The following is an 18,187-nucleotide window of genomic DNA, read 5'->3' as shown; positions in this document are numbered from 1 at the left end:
GGGGTTACAGGTGGGAGCCACTGCGCCCCGCCTCATCTAGTTTCTTCACTACAGAGTTGCTGTCTTTCGTAGTAATTCCTGTGTTATTTTTGAGTGGGGTGAGACATCGATTTGTGACTCTCACCAGCAAGCTGAAGGCCCCCAGGAATTGCTGGTGTAGAAGCTTGTGTGTTCTCATGACATGAAAAGGGAAGAGCAGTTGCCACAGCTGTTCCTGGACAGACATTCGTGTCCACCTGGGCGCTGCCTCCCCAGGCTAGGGCAGCAGGTGCTCACCCTGCCCTCTTCCTGTTCACAGCCGGATTCGGACTCCACCAAACACTCAACTCCATCGAACAGCTCCAACCCCAGCGGTCCACCAAGCCCTAACTCCCCCCACAGGAGTCAGCTCCCCCTGGAAGGCCTGGAGCAGCCGGCCTGTGACGCCTGAAGCCACCAGCACGCCACAGGGCCCAGGGAGCTGGGGATGGCCTCCAGCGTCAGTGCCAAGACTGAGCAGGCCCTCCAGTGTTGTCCAAGGAAATGTAGAATCACTTTGTAGATACGGAGATGAAGACAAATCTTTATTATAATATTGATCAGTTTTATGCCGCATTGTTCGTGGCAGTAGACCAGATCCGTTCGTCTGCACAGCTGTGAGGCGACACGTCCCGTCTGCACATGAAGGACCCCACACAGTCCCTCTCCCACCCCTGACAGCCCGAGAAGGCGTGTGGGGCCCTGCTAACGCCACTTCCTCAGCAGAAACCCGTCATAATACGGCTGCTTCGGAAGCAAACAGCTGGGGACACAGCCTCAGTACCCAGTCTTTCCCTAGTTCCTGAAACCCTAGGACCTTAGGAGAATAGTAAGAGGTCGTCTAGCATTCCCAGTGTCACTAGAATTTTGAAGACAGAGGAAAGTGGAGGTTAGTTTGTGGCCTTTTTATTCATTTAGCCATTGCATAGTCAGCTGCAGAAGTGCTGCTGACCACCTGGTCATGGACAGAGGCCCGGGACCAGTGACACCCTGTGTCCCTGTGTGTGTCAGCTTCATTCTGGGTTACAGCCATGAAGTGTCACCAGTATCTACTACTGTGAAGTCAGCTATGCTCTCCGCTTTCCACTGGCTTCCAAGGCTTCTGCCTCCTGCCATAAAACCAGCAAGAGTCGTGGTGCAGGCAGGCGCTGCAGCCTGCTGGGCTGAGAGGAGGCCAGAGCCCCAGGGAGCCAGGCTGCAGCCACTGGGACACCCCACCCCACCTGCCCCCCACCCCCCGCCCCCGCATGGAGCCCTGGTGATTAGTAACCCTTATGATCACGTAGACCCACCCAACACACTCCTGCACACTGGCCCTGGCCTACAGCGGGGCGATGCCCTTCTCGTGTGTTTCACCTCACCCTCCTTTGTGTCAGATGTTGAGTGACTGGCTCTGTGGCCCTGTGTCATCAGAGGCTTGTGGTTAACTGTTGCGGCAGACACAACTTGTCCGCAGCTTGGGCTGGGCCTCCCCTGTCCTCCCACCGGTCGGCTGCTTGGCAAGGCTGTTCAGGATGTGCGCTTCCCCAAGTCGGCACGGACTGGCCCAGCCCTGCCAGCCCTGCCCACCCCACTGCCCTCCTGGGCCTTCTGCTGGACAGGCACCTGCAGGGGGGTTCTGGTTTTTACTTTTTTAATGTAAGTCTGAGTCTTTGTAATTATTGAATCGTGAGAACATTTTTGAACAATTTACCTGTCAATAAAGCAGAAGACGGCAGTTTTAAAGTTCCCAGCAGTCCGTCTGGATGTGATAACGTGTCACCTGTGTGTGTCTGTCTGGGTCCCAGAAGTGCCTGAGCTCCAACAGGCAGTGAAGGAGCCACCTTGCCAGTGGAAGCTATTCTGGGTAACTCGGAGGTCACGGAATGCTGCTGAGGAAGTGTTGAACCTGAGCGGGGGGCATCCTTGGGGCGGCACTGCAGGGTGGAAGGAGGGCAGTGAGCCTTTGAGCCCGAGCCAGGCAGTGCCAGGGCCCCAGGAGGCTGTCCACAACCATAGAGGGTAACCCTGCAGCAGCCCCAAGGGACAGGATGGGGCAGGCCACAGGCCCAGGGAAGAGGCAGCAGCTCGAAGAAAGGCCTGGGCCAGGGTGAGTATTCCTGGTTAAGGGGATGCTCGGGGTTACTTTCCCAAGTTGTTATATGAGAAGTTCCCTTGTATTTGCCACTGACCAGCACCCAGCGGGGGCACCCAACACCCAGCAGCTCTGGGCCAGGCAGGACCACGTAGGCAGCTGCTACAACAAGCAGTTCTCCTGGGAAGCCCAGAGCATCTCCACACAGCCCACACCAGGGGCAGGTCCCCCAGAGCATCTCCACACAGCCCACACCAGGGGCAGGTCCCCCAGAGAATCTCCTTCCAAACCAGGGGTACGTCCCCCAGTGAATCTCCTTCCACACCAGGGGCGGGTCCCCAGAGCATCTCCTCCCACAGCCCACACCGGGGGCAGGTCCCCAAATCTTCCACACCAGAGGCGGGTTCACCGAGAATCTCCTTCCACACAAGGAGCGGGTCCCCCAGAGCATCTCCTCACAGCCCACACCAGAGGGGGGTCCCCCAAAACATCTCAGCCCATACCAGGAGCTGGTCCCACAGGGCATATCCTCACAGCCCACAACAGGGATGGGTCCCCCAATCTCCTTCCACACCAGGGGCGGGTCCCCTACAGCATCTCCTCAGCCCACACCAGGGATGGGTCCCCCAGGGCATCTCCTCACAGCCCACACCAGGGGTGGGTCCCCCAGAGCATCTCCTCACAGCCCACACCAGAAGGGGGTCCCCCAAAACATCTCACAACCCACATCAGAGGCGTGTCCACCAGAGAATCTCCTTCCACACAAGGAGCGGGTCCCACAGGGCATCTCACAGCCCACAACGGGTGGGTCCCCCAATCTCCTTCCACACCAGGGGCGGGTCCCACAGGGCATCTCACAGCCCACAACGGGTGGGTCCCCCAATCTCCTTCCACACCAGGGGCGGGTACCCCAGGGCATCTCCTCACAGCCCACACCAGAGGCAGGTCCCCCAGAGCATCTCACAACCCACACCAGGGGTGGGTCCCCCAGAGCATCTCCTCATAGCCCACACCAGGGGCAGGTCCCCCAGAGCATCTCCTCACAGCCCACAACAGAAGGGGGTCCCCCAAAACATCTCACAGCCCACATCAGAGGCGTGTCCACCAAAGAATCTCCTTCCACACCAGGAGCGGGTCCCACAGGGCATCTCCTCACAGCCCACAACAGGGGTGGGTCCCCCAATCTCCTTCCACACCAGGGGCGGGTCCCCCAGAGCATCTCCTCAGCCCACACCAGGGGCGGGTCCCCCGGGGCATCTCCTCACAGCCCACACCAGAGGCAGGTCCCCCAGAGCATCTCACAGCCCACACCAGGGGCGGGTCCCACAATCTCCTACCACACCAGAGGCGGGTCCCCCAAAGCATCTCTGCACAGCCCACACCAGAGGGGGGTCCCCCAAAACATCTCACAGCCCACACCAGGGGCGTGTCCACCAGCGAATCTCCTTCCACACCAGGAGCGGGTCCCACAGGGCATCTCCTCAAAGCCCACAACAGGGGTGGGTTCCCCAGAGCATCTCACAGCCCACACCAGGGGCGGGTCCCCCAGGGCATCTCCTCACAGCCCACACCAGGGGCGGGTCCCCCAGGGCATCTCCTCACAGCCCACACCAGGGGCAGGTCCCCAGAGCATCTCCTCCCACAGCCCACACAAGGGGCAGGTCCCCAAATCTCCTTCCACACCAGAGGGGGGTTCACTGACAATCCCCCAGAACGTCTCCTCACAGCCCACACCAGGGACGGGTCCCCAAGGACATCTCCTCACAGCCCACACAAGAGGCGGGTCCCCCAGAACATCTCCTCATCCCACAACAGGGGTGGGTCCCCCAGAGCATCTCCTCACAGCTCACACCAGGGACGGGTCCCCCAGAGCATCTCCTCATCCCACACTAGGGGCGGGTCCCCCCGAGAATCTCTTCACAGCCCACACCAGGGGCGGGTCCCCCAGAGAATCTCCTTCCAAGCCAGGGGTACGTCCCCCAGTGAATCTCCTTCCACACCAGGGGCGGGTCCCCAGAGCATATCCTTACAGCCCACACCAGGGGCAGGTCCCCAAATCTCTTTCCACTCCAGAGGCGGGTTCACTGAGAATCTCCTTCCACACCAGGAGCGGGTCCCACAGGGCATCTCCTCACAGCCCACAACAGGGGTGGGTCCCCCAGAGCATCTCCTCAGCCCATACCAGGGGCGGGTCCCCCAGGGCATCTCCTCACAGCCCACACCAGAGGCGGGTCCCCAGAGCATCTCCTCACAGCTCACACCAGGGGCTGGTCCCCCAGAACATCTCCTCATCCCACACCAGGGGCAGGTCCCCCAATCTCCTTCCACACCAGGGACGGGTCCCTCAGAGCATCTCCTCACAGCTCACACCAGGGGCGGGTCCCCCAATCTCCTTCCACACCAGGGGCAGGTCCCCAGAGCATCTCCTCACAGCCCACACCAGAGGCGGATCCCCCAGAGCATCTCACAGCCCACACCAGGGGCGGGTCCCCCAGGGCATCTCCTCACAGCCCACACCAGGGGCGGGTCCCCCAGAGAATCTCCTTCCAAACCAGGGGTACGTCCCCCAGAGAATCTCCTTCCACACGAGGGGTCGGTCCCCAGAGCATCTCCTCCCACAGCCCACACCGGGGGCAGGTCCCCAAATCTCCTTTCACACCAGAGGCGGGTTCACTGAGAATCTCCTTCCACACCAGAGGCGGGTCCCCCAGAGCATCTCCTCATCCCACACCAGGGGCGGGTCCCCCAGAGCATCTCCTCACAGCCCACACCAGGGGCGGGTCCCCCAAAACATCTCACAGCCCACACCATGGGCGTGTCCACCAGCGAATCTCCTTCCACACCAGGGGCGGGTCCCCCAGAGCATCTCCTCACAGCCCACACCAGGGGCGGGTCCCCCAGGGCATCTCCTCACAGCCCACACCAGGGGCGGGTCCCCCAAAACATCTCACAGCCCACACCATGGGCGTGTCCACCAGCGAATCTCCTTCCACACCAGGAGCGGGTCCCCCAGAGCATCTCCTCACAGCCCACACCAGGGGCGGGTCCCCCAAAACATCTCACAGCCCACACCATGGGCGTGTCCACCAGCGAATCTCCTTCCACACCAGGGGCGGGTCCCCCAGAGCATCTCCTCACAGCCCACACCAGGGGCGGGTCCCCCAAAACATCTCACAGCCCACACCACGGGCGTGTCCACCAGCGAATCTCCTTCCACACCAGGAGCGGGTCCCCCAGAGCATCTCACAGCCCACACCAGGGGTGGGTCCCCCAGAGCATCTCCTCCCACAGCCCACACCAGGGACAGGTCCCCAAATCCCCTTCCACACCAGAGGCGGGTTCACTGAGAATCTCCTTCCAAACCAGAGGCGGGTCCCCCAGGGCATCTCCTCACAACCCACACCAGGGGTGGGTCCCCCAGAGCATCACCTCACAGCCCGCACCAGGGGCGGGTCCCCCAATCTCCTTCCACACCAGAGGCGGGTTCACTGAGAATCTCCTTCCACACCAGAGGCGGGTCCCCCAGGGCATCTCCTCACAACCCACACCAGGGGCGGGTCCCCCAGAGCATCACCTCACAGCCCGCACCAGGGGCGGGTCCCCCAATCTCCTTCCACACCAGAGGCGGGTCCCCCAGGGCATCTCCTCACAACCCACACCAGGGGCGGGTCCCCCAGAGCATCACCTCACAGCCCGCACCAGGGGCGGGTCCCCCAATCTCCTTCCACACCAGAGGCCGGTTCACTGAGAATCTCCTTCCACACCAGAGGCGGGTCCCCCAGGGCATCTCCTCACAACCCACACCAGGGGCGGGTCCCCCAGAGCATCACCTCACAGCCCGCACCAGGGGCGGGTCCCCCAATCTCCTTCCACACCAGAGGCGGGTCCCCCAGGGCATCTCCTCACAACCCACACCAGGGGCGGGTCCCCCAGAGCATCACCTCACAGCCCGCACCAGGGGCGGGTCCCCCAATCTCCTTCCACACCAGAGGCGGGTGCCCCAGGGCATCTCCTCACAGCCCACACCAGGGGCGGGTTCCCCAGAGCATCTCACAGCCCACACCAGGGGCGGGTCCCCCAGAGCATCTCCTCATCCCACACCAGGGGCGGGTCCTCCAGAGCATCTCCTCATCCCACACCAGAGGTGGCTCCCCCAGAGCATCTCACAGCCCACACCAGGGGCGGGTCCCCCAGAGCATCTCCTCACAGCCCACACCAGGGGCGGGTCCCCCAGAGCATCTCACAGCCCACACCAGGGGCGGGTCCCCCAGAGAATCTCCTTCCAAACCAGGGGTACGTCCCCCAGAGAATCTCCTTCCACACCAGGGGCCGGTCCCCAGGGCATCTCCTCTCACAGCCCACACCAGGGACAGGTCCCCAAATCCCCTTCCACACCAGAGGCGGGTTCACCGAGAATCTCCTTCCACACCAGGGGCGGGTCCCCCAGAGCATCTCCTCACAGCCCACACCAGGGGCGGGTCCCCCAGAGCATCTCACAGCCCACACCAGGGGCGGGTCCCCCAGAGCATCTCCTCACAGCCCACACCAGGGGCGGGTCCCCCAGAGAATCTCCTTCCACACCAGGGGCCGGTCCCCAGAGCATCTCCTCCCACAGCCCACACCGGGGGCAGGTCCCCAAATCCCCTTCCACACCAGAGGCGGGTTCACTGAGAATCTCCTTCCACACCAGGAGCGGGTCCCTCAGGGCATCTCCCACAACCCACACCAGGGGCGGGTCTCTCCTGGCACAGTCTCATCTATGAGTGAGCTGAGCAGCAGGCAGCATGTGATGCCAGGTCAGCTCAGGTTTGCTCCCCAATTTGCACCTGACACTCAAAATGTGCCTGTATTGTGCTTGTGGGGGTATCAGCCACTTTTTAAACTCTAATGGTAGCCGGTGGAGCATAGGTGTCAACTGTGGCGCTCACTCGACAGGACAGTGCACAACACCAAGAGTGACACATTCCAACCACAACACAGACACACCCTGCAGCAGGGCGCCCTGATTTGGATTACAGGACATGTCCTGGTGTGGCAACTGAGCTGGGCCCCTGAGCAGAAGATGAGGAGTGGGGACCAGGCCATGACTGGGGTTGCTGGAGACATCTTCAGCCTAGATGCTGGTTTCACAGAAGTTGTCACCGTTCCACAGTTTAGGTTGCACACATGGGGTCGGGCCCTTGTCTGAGTACAGGGGTGCATATTTGTCTGAGTGCAGGGGTGCACGCTTGTCTGTCAGTGTAGGAATGCATGCTTGCCAGTCTGTGCGAGTGCAGGGGTGCACGCTTGCCTGTGAGTGTAGGGGTGCACGCTTGTCTGTCAGTGCAGGAATACACGCTTGCCGGTTGTGCGAGTGCAGGGGTGCATGCTTGCCTGTGAGTGTAGGGGTGCACACTAGTCTGTGAGTGCAGGGGTGCACGCTTGAGTGTAGGGGTGAACTCTTGCTTGTCTGAGTGCAGGGGTGCATGCTTGCTTGTCTGAGTGCAGGAGTGCACACTTGAGTGTGAGTGTAGGGGTGCACGCTTGCTTGTCTGAGTGCAGGGGTGCACGCTTGTCTGTGAGTGCAGGGGTGCACACTTGCTTGTCTGAGTGCAGGGGTGCAGGCTTGTCTGAGTGCAGGGTGCATGCTTGTCTGTGAGTGTAGGGGTGCACGCTTGCTTGTCTGAGTGCAGGGGTGCATGCTTGTGAGTGTAGGGGTGCACGCTTGTCTGAGTGCAGAGGTCCACGCTTGCTTGTCTGTGAGTGCAGGGGTGCACACTTGCTTGTCTGTGTGAGTGCAGGGGTGCATGCTTGCTTGTCTGAGTGCAGGGGTGCACGCTTGTCTGTGATTGCAGGGGTGCACGCTTGTCTGAGTGCAGGGGTGCACGCTTGCTTGTCTGTGAGTGCAGGGATACACACTTGTCTGAGTGCAGGGGTGCACGCTTGTCTGTGAGTGCAGGGGTGCACACCTGAGTGCAGGGGTGCATGCTTGTCTGAGTGCAGGGGTGCACGCTTATCTGAGTACAGGGGTACACACTTGTCTGAGTGCAGTGGTGCACGCTTGTCTGAGTGCCGGGGTGCACTCTTGTCTGAGTGCCGGGGTGCACACTTGCACACATATGATCCCGTGATCTGCTTTTGCAGTGTGATGCAGGGAAGGGCCAGCTGGGTCCTAACCCCTGCTGCTCAGTGCTGGCACCGACCCCACCAGGTCAGAGCCACCCTGAAAGGGAGAGCATGACCTTGCCTTGCAGGGACTGCCAAAGTCTGGCCGTGAGGTAGCTATGCAGCAGGGCCCCAAGGCCATCTGTGTCCACCTGGGGGCCAGGCCCCTCCCAGTCCCAGCAGGTTGGTGCCAGGAGTGCTTTTCCTCCCCCTTTTCTGCCCCCTTCAGACACTGCCTTTGGCTCGCTCCGCCCCTTGCCTCTCTCCCAACCCTCTGTCCTCCAGCGTTTCACCACCCACACCAGAAGCGGGGGAAAAGCCTCCCTCTTAGTTCTGGGTTCAACTTCACAGACCCCCGCCTCTGGCCGCCCCAGATGGTACAGGAAACACTTTTATTGTACAAGGGCTCCCTGTCTATGGCCCCTGCGGGGGGCGGAGTAGGGAGGTCTGGGGGTTAGATGAGGGGTAGCCCTCAGGTCGACAGGGATTGGGGAGGTTCTGGGGCCAGAGGGGGTGGGGAGCCCCCAGGTCGATGGTCACGCAGCCGCTCAGGCCTCAGCCTCAGCCCCGGCGAACAGAGGGTTGACGAAGTAACTGTGGCTGGTGCTGCCTGTGGCCGCCTTCGGAGCCCCGCTGAGCGGCTGCGGCCAGGGCTGCGGGGTGACAGGGTCAAGAGGCGTCGGGGGCCGAGTCTCCCTGCCCCCCGGTCCCCCTGCCCGTCCCCTCACCAGCTCCTTGGAAGCCGCCACGTCGAACACCGGGTTGTGGAAGCCCAGGGGCGCCCCGGCCGGGACGGCCTCCTCGCGCCTCCTCCACCTGAGGGCGTAGCGGGGACGCCGCGTGAGCCCCTCGGGGCAGCCCCCAGCCCCAGCCGGACCCCATCCCCGCCCCGCGTACCTGAGCCTCCCCGCGCGGCGCAGCAGCGGCAGCGCCACCAGCAGCACCAGCAGCGCCAGCAGCAGTGAGGCCGCCACGCCGCCCACCAGTCCAGCCGCGGAGCCGACACCGACGTGCGCGCCGGACTCCCGCATGGTCACCGCCAGGACGCCGAGGGCCTCGCCTGCGACGGAGGGGCCGGCTCAGTCTCCCCCGCGGCGAGGCGCGGCGGGCAGCGGCGGGACGCGGCGGGCGAGGTTACCGTGCTCGGCGACGTCCGCCAGGAGGGCCCGGGCCAGCCGCCCCGCGCCGCCCATCTCGGGCCCCATTTCTGCCAGCACCACCTGGATTTCCGTGTCCGCCCCGCGGAGCCGGGGCGAGCGTGGCACCTTGGACACGGCCACCTGCAGCCCCTGGTACTGAGGCTGGGGAGGGTGACGAGGTTGGCTTGACTCAGCCCCCCGAGCCTATGGGGACACTGAGGGCAGAGGCGGATGGGGGCAGGTGGGCGGCCGCAGGGGCCCCTGCAGAAGGGGAGTCCTGGCCGAAGCGGTAGGGCTGGGGACGCCCCTCAGCTGCCCGTGCGGCCCCATTACCAGGCCCAGGAAGGTGCCGAGTACCCGTGCCCGGTACCGCTCCAGGTCAAATGCGGGGCCGTGGGTCAGCAATACGATGGCTCCTGTGCGGGGCGGGAGGGCAGGAGTCAGCGCCGTGGATCCGGACCCCGCAGGAAACTGGCGGGGGTCGAGCCTGGTCCTCCAGGCCGTCCCAGCAAACAGGGCCGGGGCGGGACGCTCACCGCAGAGGTCGCAGCACTGGCCCTGGGGCCGGAGGGCGCCGTGGCAGGCGGCCTGGGGGCAGCGGCCGCCCAGGGGCTGGAGCAGGGCCGCGCAGATCCACGGCTGCGCCTGGGGCGAGGGGCGGTGGTCGGCGCGGAGGGCCAGGGCGGAGCGCCGCGAGAAGGGCGAGGCGTCCGAGAGGCGAGAGGGCAAGAGGCCATGGAGGGTCCCGGGCATAGTCCCGACCCTCGCGCGGCCCCGAGACTCCACTGCGGCCGCGCTCACCTCCGCGTTGCCACAGATGCATCCCGACGGGTCGGCGCAGTCCTCGGGGCCCACGCTCAGCACGCCCGGCCCGTGGAAGCAAAGGCGGCCCGAGCGGGACGCCAGGAAAGCAGCCAGGTCCTGGTCGCTCGTGAACGTCTGCGGGAAGCCAGGTCCGCACCGGAGCCGGCCCGAGGAGACATCACCTGAGTGCTCATTTCACCCACGTGTGCAGACCGGGAGGGGCGGGGAGAGGGGACCCGAGCCTCCCTCCCGGCCGTACTCACCCGGCCCAGAGCAGAGACGCTTCGGACTCGCACGGGGCTAGCGCCAGCGCCGAACCCCACGCGGAAGGAGGCACTGGACGGAAAGACGACGTCGTCGTGGCGGCAGGGCACGCGCTCGGCGTCCACGGAGAAGAGGCCAGGTGCCTCGTCCCCGGAGCGCCACAGGTGCGGGTCATACCAGGAGAAGCGGTCAGGGTCGCGGAAGACCGCAGGGTCGCCTGAGTGGAGCACACCCCTGAGCTCCACCGAGCAAGCCCCGCGCTGCGCCACGCCCCTGAGCACGAGCTCCCAAGCTCCCCTTCGGGACACTCCCGCCGCTCCCCAAGCCCCGCCCCGGGCACGCCTTCGCCCCGCCCCCGGCCACGCCCCCTAGCCGTTCCTCCCCCGGTCGCCCCTCCCAGAGCCCCGCCATTGCCCGACCGCCTCACCGGCGCCACAGTCCCAGTGCGAGTCCGCGTTCGAGAGGCCGAATCCGGCTCCTGAAGCCAGGACGAGTTCCCCATCCAGCGGCAGGAGCTGCAAGAGGCACGGGCTGAGGCGGTGCCACGCCGGAGACCCGGCCTGTTCCGCGCCCACCCCGCCCCCAATGTCCTGGGACGAGAAGCCAGACCTAGTCCGCGGAGGGGATCCGGGGGACCTCAGGGCCGGGGTCCTCGGCCTGGCTGAGTCTGGCAGAGGAGAAGAGGAGAATCTGGCCTGGGAAACATGGAGCCGCGTGTGCAAGGCCCCGAGCGGGCACAGTCCAGTGTCCTGTCCCTGAGCTGGAAGTCACACAGGCCGGGAACAGCCCGAGCCTGTGATCAGGACGGAGCCGTGGGGAGTCGGGCAGGGATGACTCTTGCCAGGGCCTGTCTCCTCCCCCATCCCCCCTGAGAACTTGCACAGGCCAAGGGCTCCCGGGTTCCAGGAACTAGTTTCAAACGTTGTCCGGCCCCTGGGGAGTCTGAGGCCGAGCTCTGGGTGTGTGAGGGAGGCAGGGAGGGAAGAAGGGAGGGAGGGAGGGGCTGCCACCGGGGTGCAGGAGGAGGCAGGGGGCGCCGCGGGCGGTGGAGATGCCCCTGCTGTTTCCTAGGCCTGGTCTCGGCATGCAGCTCCCTCACCACGTAAGTGAGGCCACAGCCCAGGCCTGGGGTGTCAGCAGAAATATGGGGGTCTGACCACCCGCCCCTCCACTCTTCCTCTCCTCCCAGTGCCAGGACCTCAGCCTCTTGCCCTCTTCTTGCTTGAGGAGCTGAGGGTGAGCGCTGGGCCAGGGCAACCCTTGGTGCCAGGTTATGAGGGGCTCAGCCCAGCAGGGCGTGCCCCTCCAACCTCACCCCCCACCCGGGCCAGGGCCCACTCTTCGGCTTTTCCAGGAACCCTGCACCTGATCAAGAGGCCGACATCCAAAGCGGCGTTCCGGGCACACCTGAGGGTGTGGCACTGCCAGCAAGCCAACTCCACCCACGGGTGCAGAGGCGGAGCCAAGGGGTCAGAATGTGTCACAGTACAAGGCACCTCAGGAACAGGGAGGGGTTCCCAGGAGGAAGCATGGCCAAGAACACGTTTTTTAAAAGAAGGAAAGGAAAAATACAAATGTGAAAATCATAACTGAACAGATGAGCACAATAGGTAAGGTCAGGAGCTTGAGACCAGCCTGGAGAGGAATATAGTGAGACTCCATCTCTAGAAAAAAATGTAAAAATAAAAAGAATATAATTTTTAAACATAGGGCACCATTCATAATGGAAACCAAACCTAAGGCTGGGCTCACACCTGTAATCCCAACACTTTGGGAGGCCAAGGTGGGCATATCACTTGAGCCCAGGAGTTTCAGACCAGCCTGACCAACATGGTGAGACCCCATCTCTACAAAAAATACAAAAATTAGCCGGGTGTGGTGGTGCAAGCCTGTAGTCCCAGGTACTCAGGAGGCTGAGGTGGGAGGATTGTTTGAGCCCAGGGAGGTCAAGGCTGCAGTGAGCCATGCTGGTGCCTGGGCAACAGAGTGAGACCCTGTCTCAAAAAACCAAACTTACAAAGTATTGATGAATTAACTAATACAAGACCTCTACAGGGAACATTTTAAGACTCGAAGGAGAACAGAGATGATCTGAAATACTTGGAGAGGCCGTCCATGCTCTTCAATGGATGGCTTCACAGCATAAGGCAGTTATTTATTATTTCTCCCAGTCTAAATTCCTATCATCCCAGCTACTTGGGAGGCTGAGGCAGGAGAATTGGTTGAACCCAGAACGTGGAGGTTGCAGTGAGCCGAGATCATGCCACTGCACTCCAGCCTGGACGACAGAGCGAGACTGTGTTAAAAAAAAAAAAAAAAAAAAAAAAATCCAGGGTTTCTGACATGGTGGTGGCAGTAGTTGGTACCTGGCAAACCTATCCTACAATTTATCTGCGATAATCAGACCCACAAAGAACATTGGAGCAGGAGTGAAGGGGCGCCAATGGGTATGAAGCCATCCTGCAGAGCCAGTGTGGACAGTGTGGGGTGGGCAGTGCGGCCTGTGGACTTGAAGACAGGGCTGAGACCCACAACACCCAGGCACACGGAGGATTCCGGCAGTGCTGGGACCAAAGGGCAAGGCAGAGGATGCCGGGAGCCAGGCTCATTCTAAGCGGGGAGACAGAGCAGGCTGGAGCGCGTGCCGCGTGGGTACACAGCGGATTACCCTCGTGACTGACGAGCAGAGAGGATTCTCACACCAAACACCAAAAACACAGTTCTATGGTTAGGGGGCTTGCATTAGGGCAGTTACAGTGAGGGTTTCTGTTCAGCACAGGACACTGCCAGCAAGTCCACAGTGAGCCCAGACTTGCAGAGCCTCCAGTCAAGGCTGGGGAATGGGTGGAAGACAGGAGACCCCCCCCACCAACAAGAAAGCAGGCAAAGGGGAGAAATGGAAGGAGGGGCAAGGAAAAGGAAAATCGCAGGGAGGGACGCTCCCAACCAGAAAATCAAAATTACAAAGTAAAGCACTGATGTGCGTGGCCTGTTACTTGAGCACCATCTAGGCAGAGGGACCATGCTGGGAGCCAGGGGTGTGGAAGGGAACAGAGCCGACCCGTGTAGCGGATGTGGGTGCTCTGGTGACTCTGGGTGAATTCTGCCTCTGCAGGCTGGGACCCCTGCCCTTGCGCTGTTCCCACCGGGCAATGGGTGATCAATGGATGAACGACTGAATGGGTGAATGAATGAATGGAGTGTTGCCTCCTTTCAGAGCCCAAGCACTTCCAAAGATCATGAAAGTAAGGAGGCCAGCAGAGGAGGGGAGTAGGGGGAAATCCAGACCCTGGAAACCCCACCCCAGCCTGACTCCTCTGCCCGTGGGTCCCCTCACTCCGGCTACATGGTTGCCAAGTGGGCTCCAAATGGGCTCTGGGGGCGGGGCCGCAAGGTACAGCTGCCCCCCTCTCCCTGCCCTCCTCCCTTTGCCAGGGCGGGAGCATTGCCATCTTGCAGTGGGTTCGGTGGGTGGGTGCGGTCGGTGCGGGGGTGTCACCCCGCCCCCCAACCCTGCCCAGCACCTAGTGGCTTTCAGGTTAAGGTGGCTTTGGAAAACCCGAAGGACTGAACCAAACAGCCCTGGGGTGAAAATGAGGCCCAGGGTCCCTAACGCACATTCCCCCACCTGCACATGCAGGGGCCCCCCCAGGCCTGGACCCCACATCCAGACCCAACACCAGTGACGCTCACTCAGGAGTGTCTGAGCTGGCAGGTGTGCAGGTGACAAGCCGAGGTCACAACCCTGCCCTGGAGTGGCTGTGAAGGTGCTGGGAGGAAGCTTTTGCCTGCGGGCCCCACAGTCACCCCGGAAGCTGGTGCCTGCTGCTGCGACCAGACTTCAGCCACCAAGGACACTCAACCAAGAGAGCAGGCTGTGTGCCAGTGAAGCTGTGTTTACGGTCACTTTGGTGTGAATGTCATATACTTTTCAAGTGCCACAAAAGATTATTCTTTTTTCCACAACGGTTGCAAAGTGTAAAATCCATTCCTTGCTTCAAGGTATAGGGGCTGCATCTGACCCGTAGCTCCTGAAGTCCACCTTAAATGAGGAAATCCGCCTTTTCCTTTAGGGCCTCATCAGAGCCTTTAATATGTGATGAAGCCCCAGGTGAGTGCAGCTGCAGGGTTTCCCAAACTTACCTGCTCCTGGAACCTGATTTGCTCACAGTGCCCATCATTCTCCGAGTGTTGTGTGAAGCAGTTGGAGAAAAAGCTCCCCTAGGGCAGCAGTCCCCAAACTTTTTGGCACCAGGGTTCAGTTTTGTAGGAGACAGTTCTTCCAAGGACTGTCCATTGGATTCTCATAAGGAGTGCGCACCCACCCAGGTCCCTCGCAGGCGCAGTGACAATAGGGGACTCTAGGAGAATCTGAAATGATCTGAAGGGAGGCGGAGGCAGGCGAACACCTCCTGCTGGGCGCCGCTTCCAAGCCGGCCAGGGACCCGGAGAGTGGGTGGGCAGAGGTTGGGGACCCCTGCCCTAGTAGGGGTCTAAAGGTGGAGCTTTAGGAACCAAGATATGGCAAGGCTTTTGGGGGAAGAGCATGGAGCGGGAGATTCCCGAGACCACCCATGGCTGGGCACCAGAAGGGCCCTGGGGACAGGGGCGCCTCCCACCCCTCCAAGGACACAGCCTGGCTGGGACCATGGGACCAAAGCTCCCCTTGGATCCCCCCCACCCCTCGCCTCCGAGAATATTCTCCAGAGGCCAAAGGCGGAGGCCGGCAGCGCCTCCATGCCGGTGAGGGCGGCCCTCGAGGCACAGCGCGGACACCCCGCGGTTTAGAAGCCCCCGCCCGGTGGCAGCCGCAGCCCCGCCTTACCAGGTCTGAGACTGCGTGACTTTCTCGCACCAGGACTGACAACATCTGCAGGGAGAAGCTGCGTTCAGCCGAGCGAGGAGCGGCCCCACCCGGGCCGAGGGGCCAGGCCCATCACCGACCCCGCCGGGGCTCCCAGGCACCTTGTCCGCCGGGAACTCGACGGCGCCGCCCTCACACGGGGTCCGGTTCTGGTTCCAGTTGTCTGCGACCTCGAAGTCGGTGTTGGGGACCCAGAGTTTGGAGGCCGCCTGGGTCAGTGCTGGGGAGGAGGCGACTGAGCGCCCGCAGTTCTCGCCGGGACGCCCCCTCCTCAGGGAAAGCCATCCACCCAGAGAGGTGCGGAGTGTCCGCGCGGGTCACCCTGTCCGGACGCCTAGAAACTCCATCCCCCGCGGCCCAGACCCAGGCCCTGGTCCCTCCCGGCGTCAGGCCAGACTGTGGGCGCCCGGCCCGGGCACTCTGCGACGGACTTCTATTCTATCTGCAGAGCCAGCTCAGCTGTGCCCTACAGGACGCCTGCCTAGATCGCCTCCCCGCTCTGCCCCGCGTTTGCCTGGCGCTGGAGCAGAGGACGGAGTTGTTCAGGACAGTGAACCCCGGGGCATGGAGGAGGTTGGGGCAGCGCAGACCTCTTCCTCGGCCTTGGAATCAGGAAGGCTTCCTGGAGGAGTCCTACCTGGGCCGGGAAGAGCTGCGACGGAAAGCCCCTCTGGGCATGAGAAGTAAGAAGGGGCTGGGGGCGGCAGGACCAGGTGAGGCCGGCCATGAACGGGGTGGATGGGGTTGTCCTGACGGAGCCCCGAGGGGCCCAGGGAAGAGGGACAGGGAATGGACTGAATTTTTTCCGGCGTTGGAAGTGGGCGCCAGGGACACGAGCCTGCCTGGTGTTAAGGGCGGGGTAAGGGCTCAGTGCTCCCTCGGGGACCGGGAAACTGAGGCAGGCTGCCCAGCCCCGCAGACTCCCACACGCACACTTGCTGCTCCCCGCAGGGTCTGGGGACCGCGCCCATTGCGCAGACGGAAAAGCCACGAGGGCAGGAGCCTCTGGAGGCTGAGGCTGGCGGAGGCTCCCGGACCCCCTTCCTCTCCCGGACCCCCTCTTCTCCCGGACCCCTCCTCTCCAGGACCGCCTTTTCTTCTGGACTCCCTCCTCTCCCGGACCTCCTCTTCTCTCGGACAGCCTCCTCTCCCGTATCCCCTCCTCTCCCGGACCCCCTCTTCTCCCGGACCCCCTCCTCTCCAGGACCTCTCTTCTCCTGGACCCCCTCCTCTCCCGGACCTCCTCTTCTCCCGGACCCCTCCTCTCCCGGACCTCCTCTTTTCCCGGACCCCCTCCTCTCCCGGACCCCCTCCTCTCCCGGACCCCTCCTCTCCCGGACCCCCTCTTTTCCCGGACCCCCTCCTCTCCCGGACCCCCTCCTCTTCCGGACCCCTCCTCTCCCGGACCCCCTCTTTTCCCGGACCCCCTCCTCTCCCGGACCCCTCCTCTCCCGCACCCCCTCTTCTCCCGCACCCCCTCCACTCCCGGACCCCCTCCTCTCCCGGACCCCCTCCTCTCCCGGACTCCCTCTTCTCCTGGACCCCCCTCCTCTCCCGCACCGCCGATGCACTCGCCGCGCGCGCCCGGATGCGCACGATGAGGGAAGCCAGGCCGAGTTTCACGCCCCCCACCCAAGCCCTCACTGCCCACCCCTCGGAAGATCTTCACCCTCCAGACCTGGAAGGACCCCGGCCCTTGGTCCTGACAGACCCGCTGCCGTCCTGGCCCCCTCGGTGTGACCCCAGCTCACCGCAGAGTTGCAGCCACAGCAGGACCCGGCCCAGGGCGCCCATCTCGCCTCTGCTCCCTGCCCGACCAGGAGACTTTGCCCCACTGGGCCCGCGTGACCAGGCAGGTCGGGTGGGGGCACAGGGGTCCGTTACACATTTACCTCCAGACCCGCCCAGGGCCGACTCTTCAGGCGCCTGGGAGGCACCTTCTCAGCATCTCCTTACCCGCCCCTGCAGGGCCTGAACACCTCAGGTTCCCAGGAAGAAGAGCAAGGAAGAAGCGCTTGTGGGGACTGACCTACCCTGTAAAACGAGTGTCTTGCCGGGAGGGGCCGACTTTTGAATTCACCCCTTTCTCTGTCCTGGGTGCTGCTGGGGCTCAGCCTAGTCTGACCCCCATTGGGACCGGACGCCCGCTTCTCCACGCAGTGCCCTCCTCCCATGGACTGTGGGTGGTGGTTGGACCATAGAAGGAAGATACTGGATGGAACGTGCTGTGTGGATGGTACACCAGGGTGGACTGTGGATGCCGGTGGAGAATGATGCATGGTGATTTGGGGACAGCTGATTGACAGTAGCATTGACGGTGGATGAACGGTGCGTGGTGTAGGTGAATGGTGAACGGTTGACGGGGGGATGGGTGATGGACGGATGGATGAGGATGGTGAGTGTAAGATGAATGGATGATAAGCAGGGAATGGTGGATGGAGAATGACTGCTGCATAAATGGATACATGGCTGCTGGTAGATCATAAAGAGCGGGTGTTGGCGGGGCGCGGTGAGTCACACCCGTAATCCCAGCAGTTTGGAAAGCTGAGGTGGGTGGATCACCTGAGGTCAGGAGTTCAAGACCAGCCTGACCAACATGGAGAAACCCCCCTCTCTACTAAAAATACAAAATTAGCCGGGCGTGGTGGCACATGCCTGTAATCCCAGCTACTCGGGAGGTTGAGGCAGGAGAATCAGTTGAATCTGGAAGGTGGAGAATGTGGTGAGCTGAGATCGTGCCACTGCACTTCAGCCTGGGCAACAAGAGTGAAACTCTGTCTCAAAAAAAAAAAAAAAAAAAAAAGAGTGAGTGTTAAATGGTGGATGTTTGGTGAGTGATGAATGCTGAATGGATGGTGGATGGTGAACAGGTAGATGGTA

The 18,187-nt window shown here is 62.4% G+C and overlaps 2 protein-coding genes across 9 annotated transcripts in view; one reads left to right on the top strand and one right to left on the bottom strand.

Moving 5' to 3' along the window:
* CDC42BPB (CDC42 binding protein kinase beta) overlaps positions 1–1,746 on the top strand; it is a 118,574-nt gene extending 116,828 nt beyond the window's left edge. For all 4 annotated transcript variants that reach the window (XM_039462792.2, XM_039462790.2, XM_039462791.2 and 1 more), the window contains one exon: positions 299–1,746. In XM_039462792.2, the coding sequence (XP_039318726.1) occupies positions 299–430 (132 nt within the window). In that variant the 3' untranslated portion in view covers positions 431–1,746. The remainder of the gene's footprint in view (positions 1–298) is intronic.
* On the bottom strand, positions 1,677–17,130 carry AMN (amnion associated transmembrane protein). 5 transcript variants are annotated; one of them, XM_039462796.2, is made up of 12 exons: positions 17,059–17,130; positions 15,409–15,527; positions 15,269–15,313; positions 10,871–10,958; positions 10,443–10,660; positions 10,177–10,314; positions 9,912–10,020; positions 9,709–9,791; positions 9,375–9,537; positions 9,134–9,296; positions 8,965–9,052; positions 1,677–1,934 (listed from the first exon to the last, which is right to left on the bottom strand). In XM_039462796.2, exons 1-12 carry the CDS (start codon positions 17,099–17,101, stop codon positions 1,677–1,679), a joined length of 1,515 nt encoding a protein of 504 aa, XP_039318730.1. In that variant the 5' UTR covers positions 17,102–17,130. The 5 variants fall into 5 exon arrangements, with proteins under 5 accessions (XP_039318730.1, XP_039318727.1, XP_039318728.1 ...); XM_039462797.1 differs by lacking the exon at positions 1,677–1,934 and adding an exon at positions 8,599–8,889; XM_039462793.2 differs by having other exon boundaries at positions 9,912–10,314.
* Between the last annotated feature and the right edge of the window lie 1,057 nt (positions 17,131–18,187).

The sequence above is a fragment of the Saimiri boliviensis genome, chromosome 2 (assembly GCF_048565385.1).
Source record: "Saimiri boliviensis isolate mSaiBol1 chromosome 2, mSaiBol1.pri, whole genome shotgun sequence".
Taxonomy (NCBI): domain Eukaryota; kingdom Metazoa; phylum Chordata; class Mammalia; order Primates; family Cebidae; genus Saimiri; species Saimiri boliviensis.
This window is presented reverse-complemented; position numbering and strand designations above follow the sequence as displayed.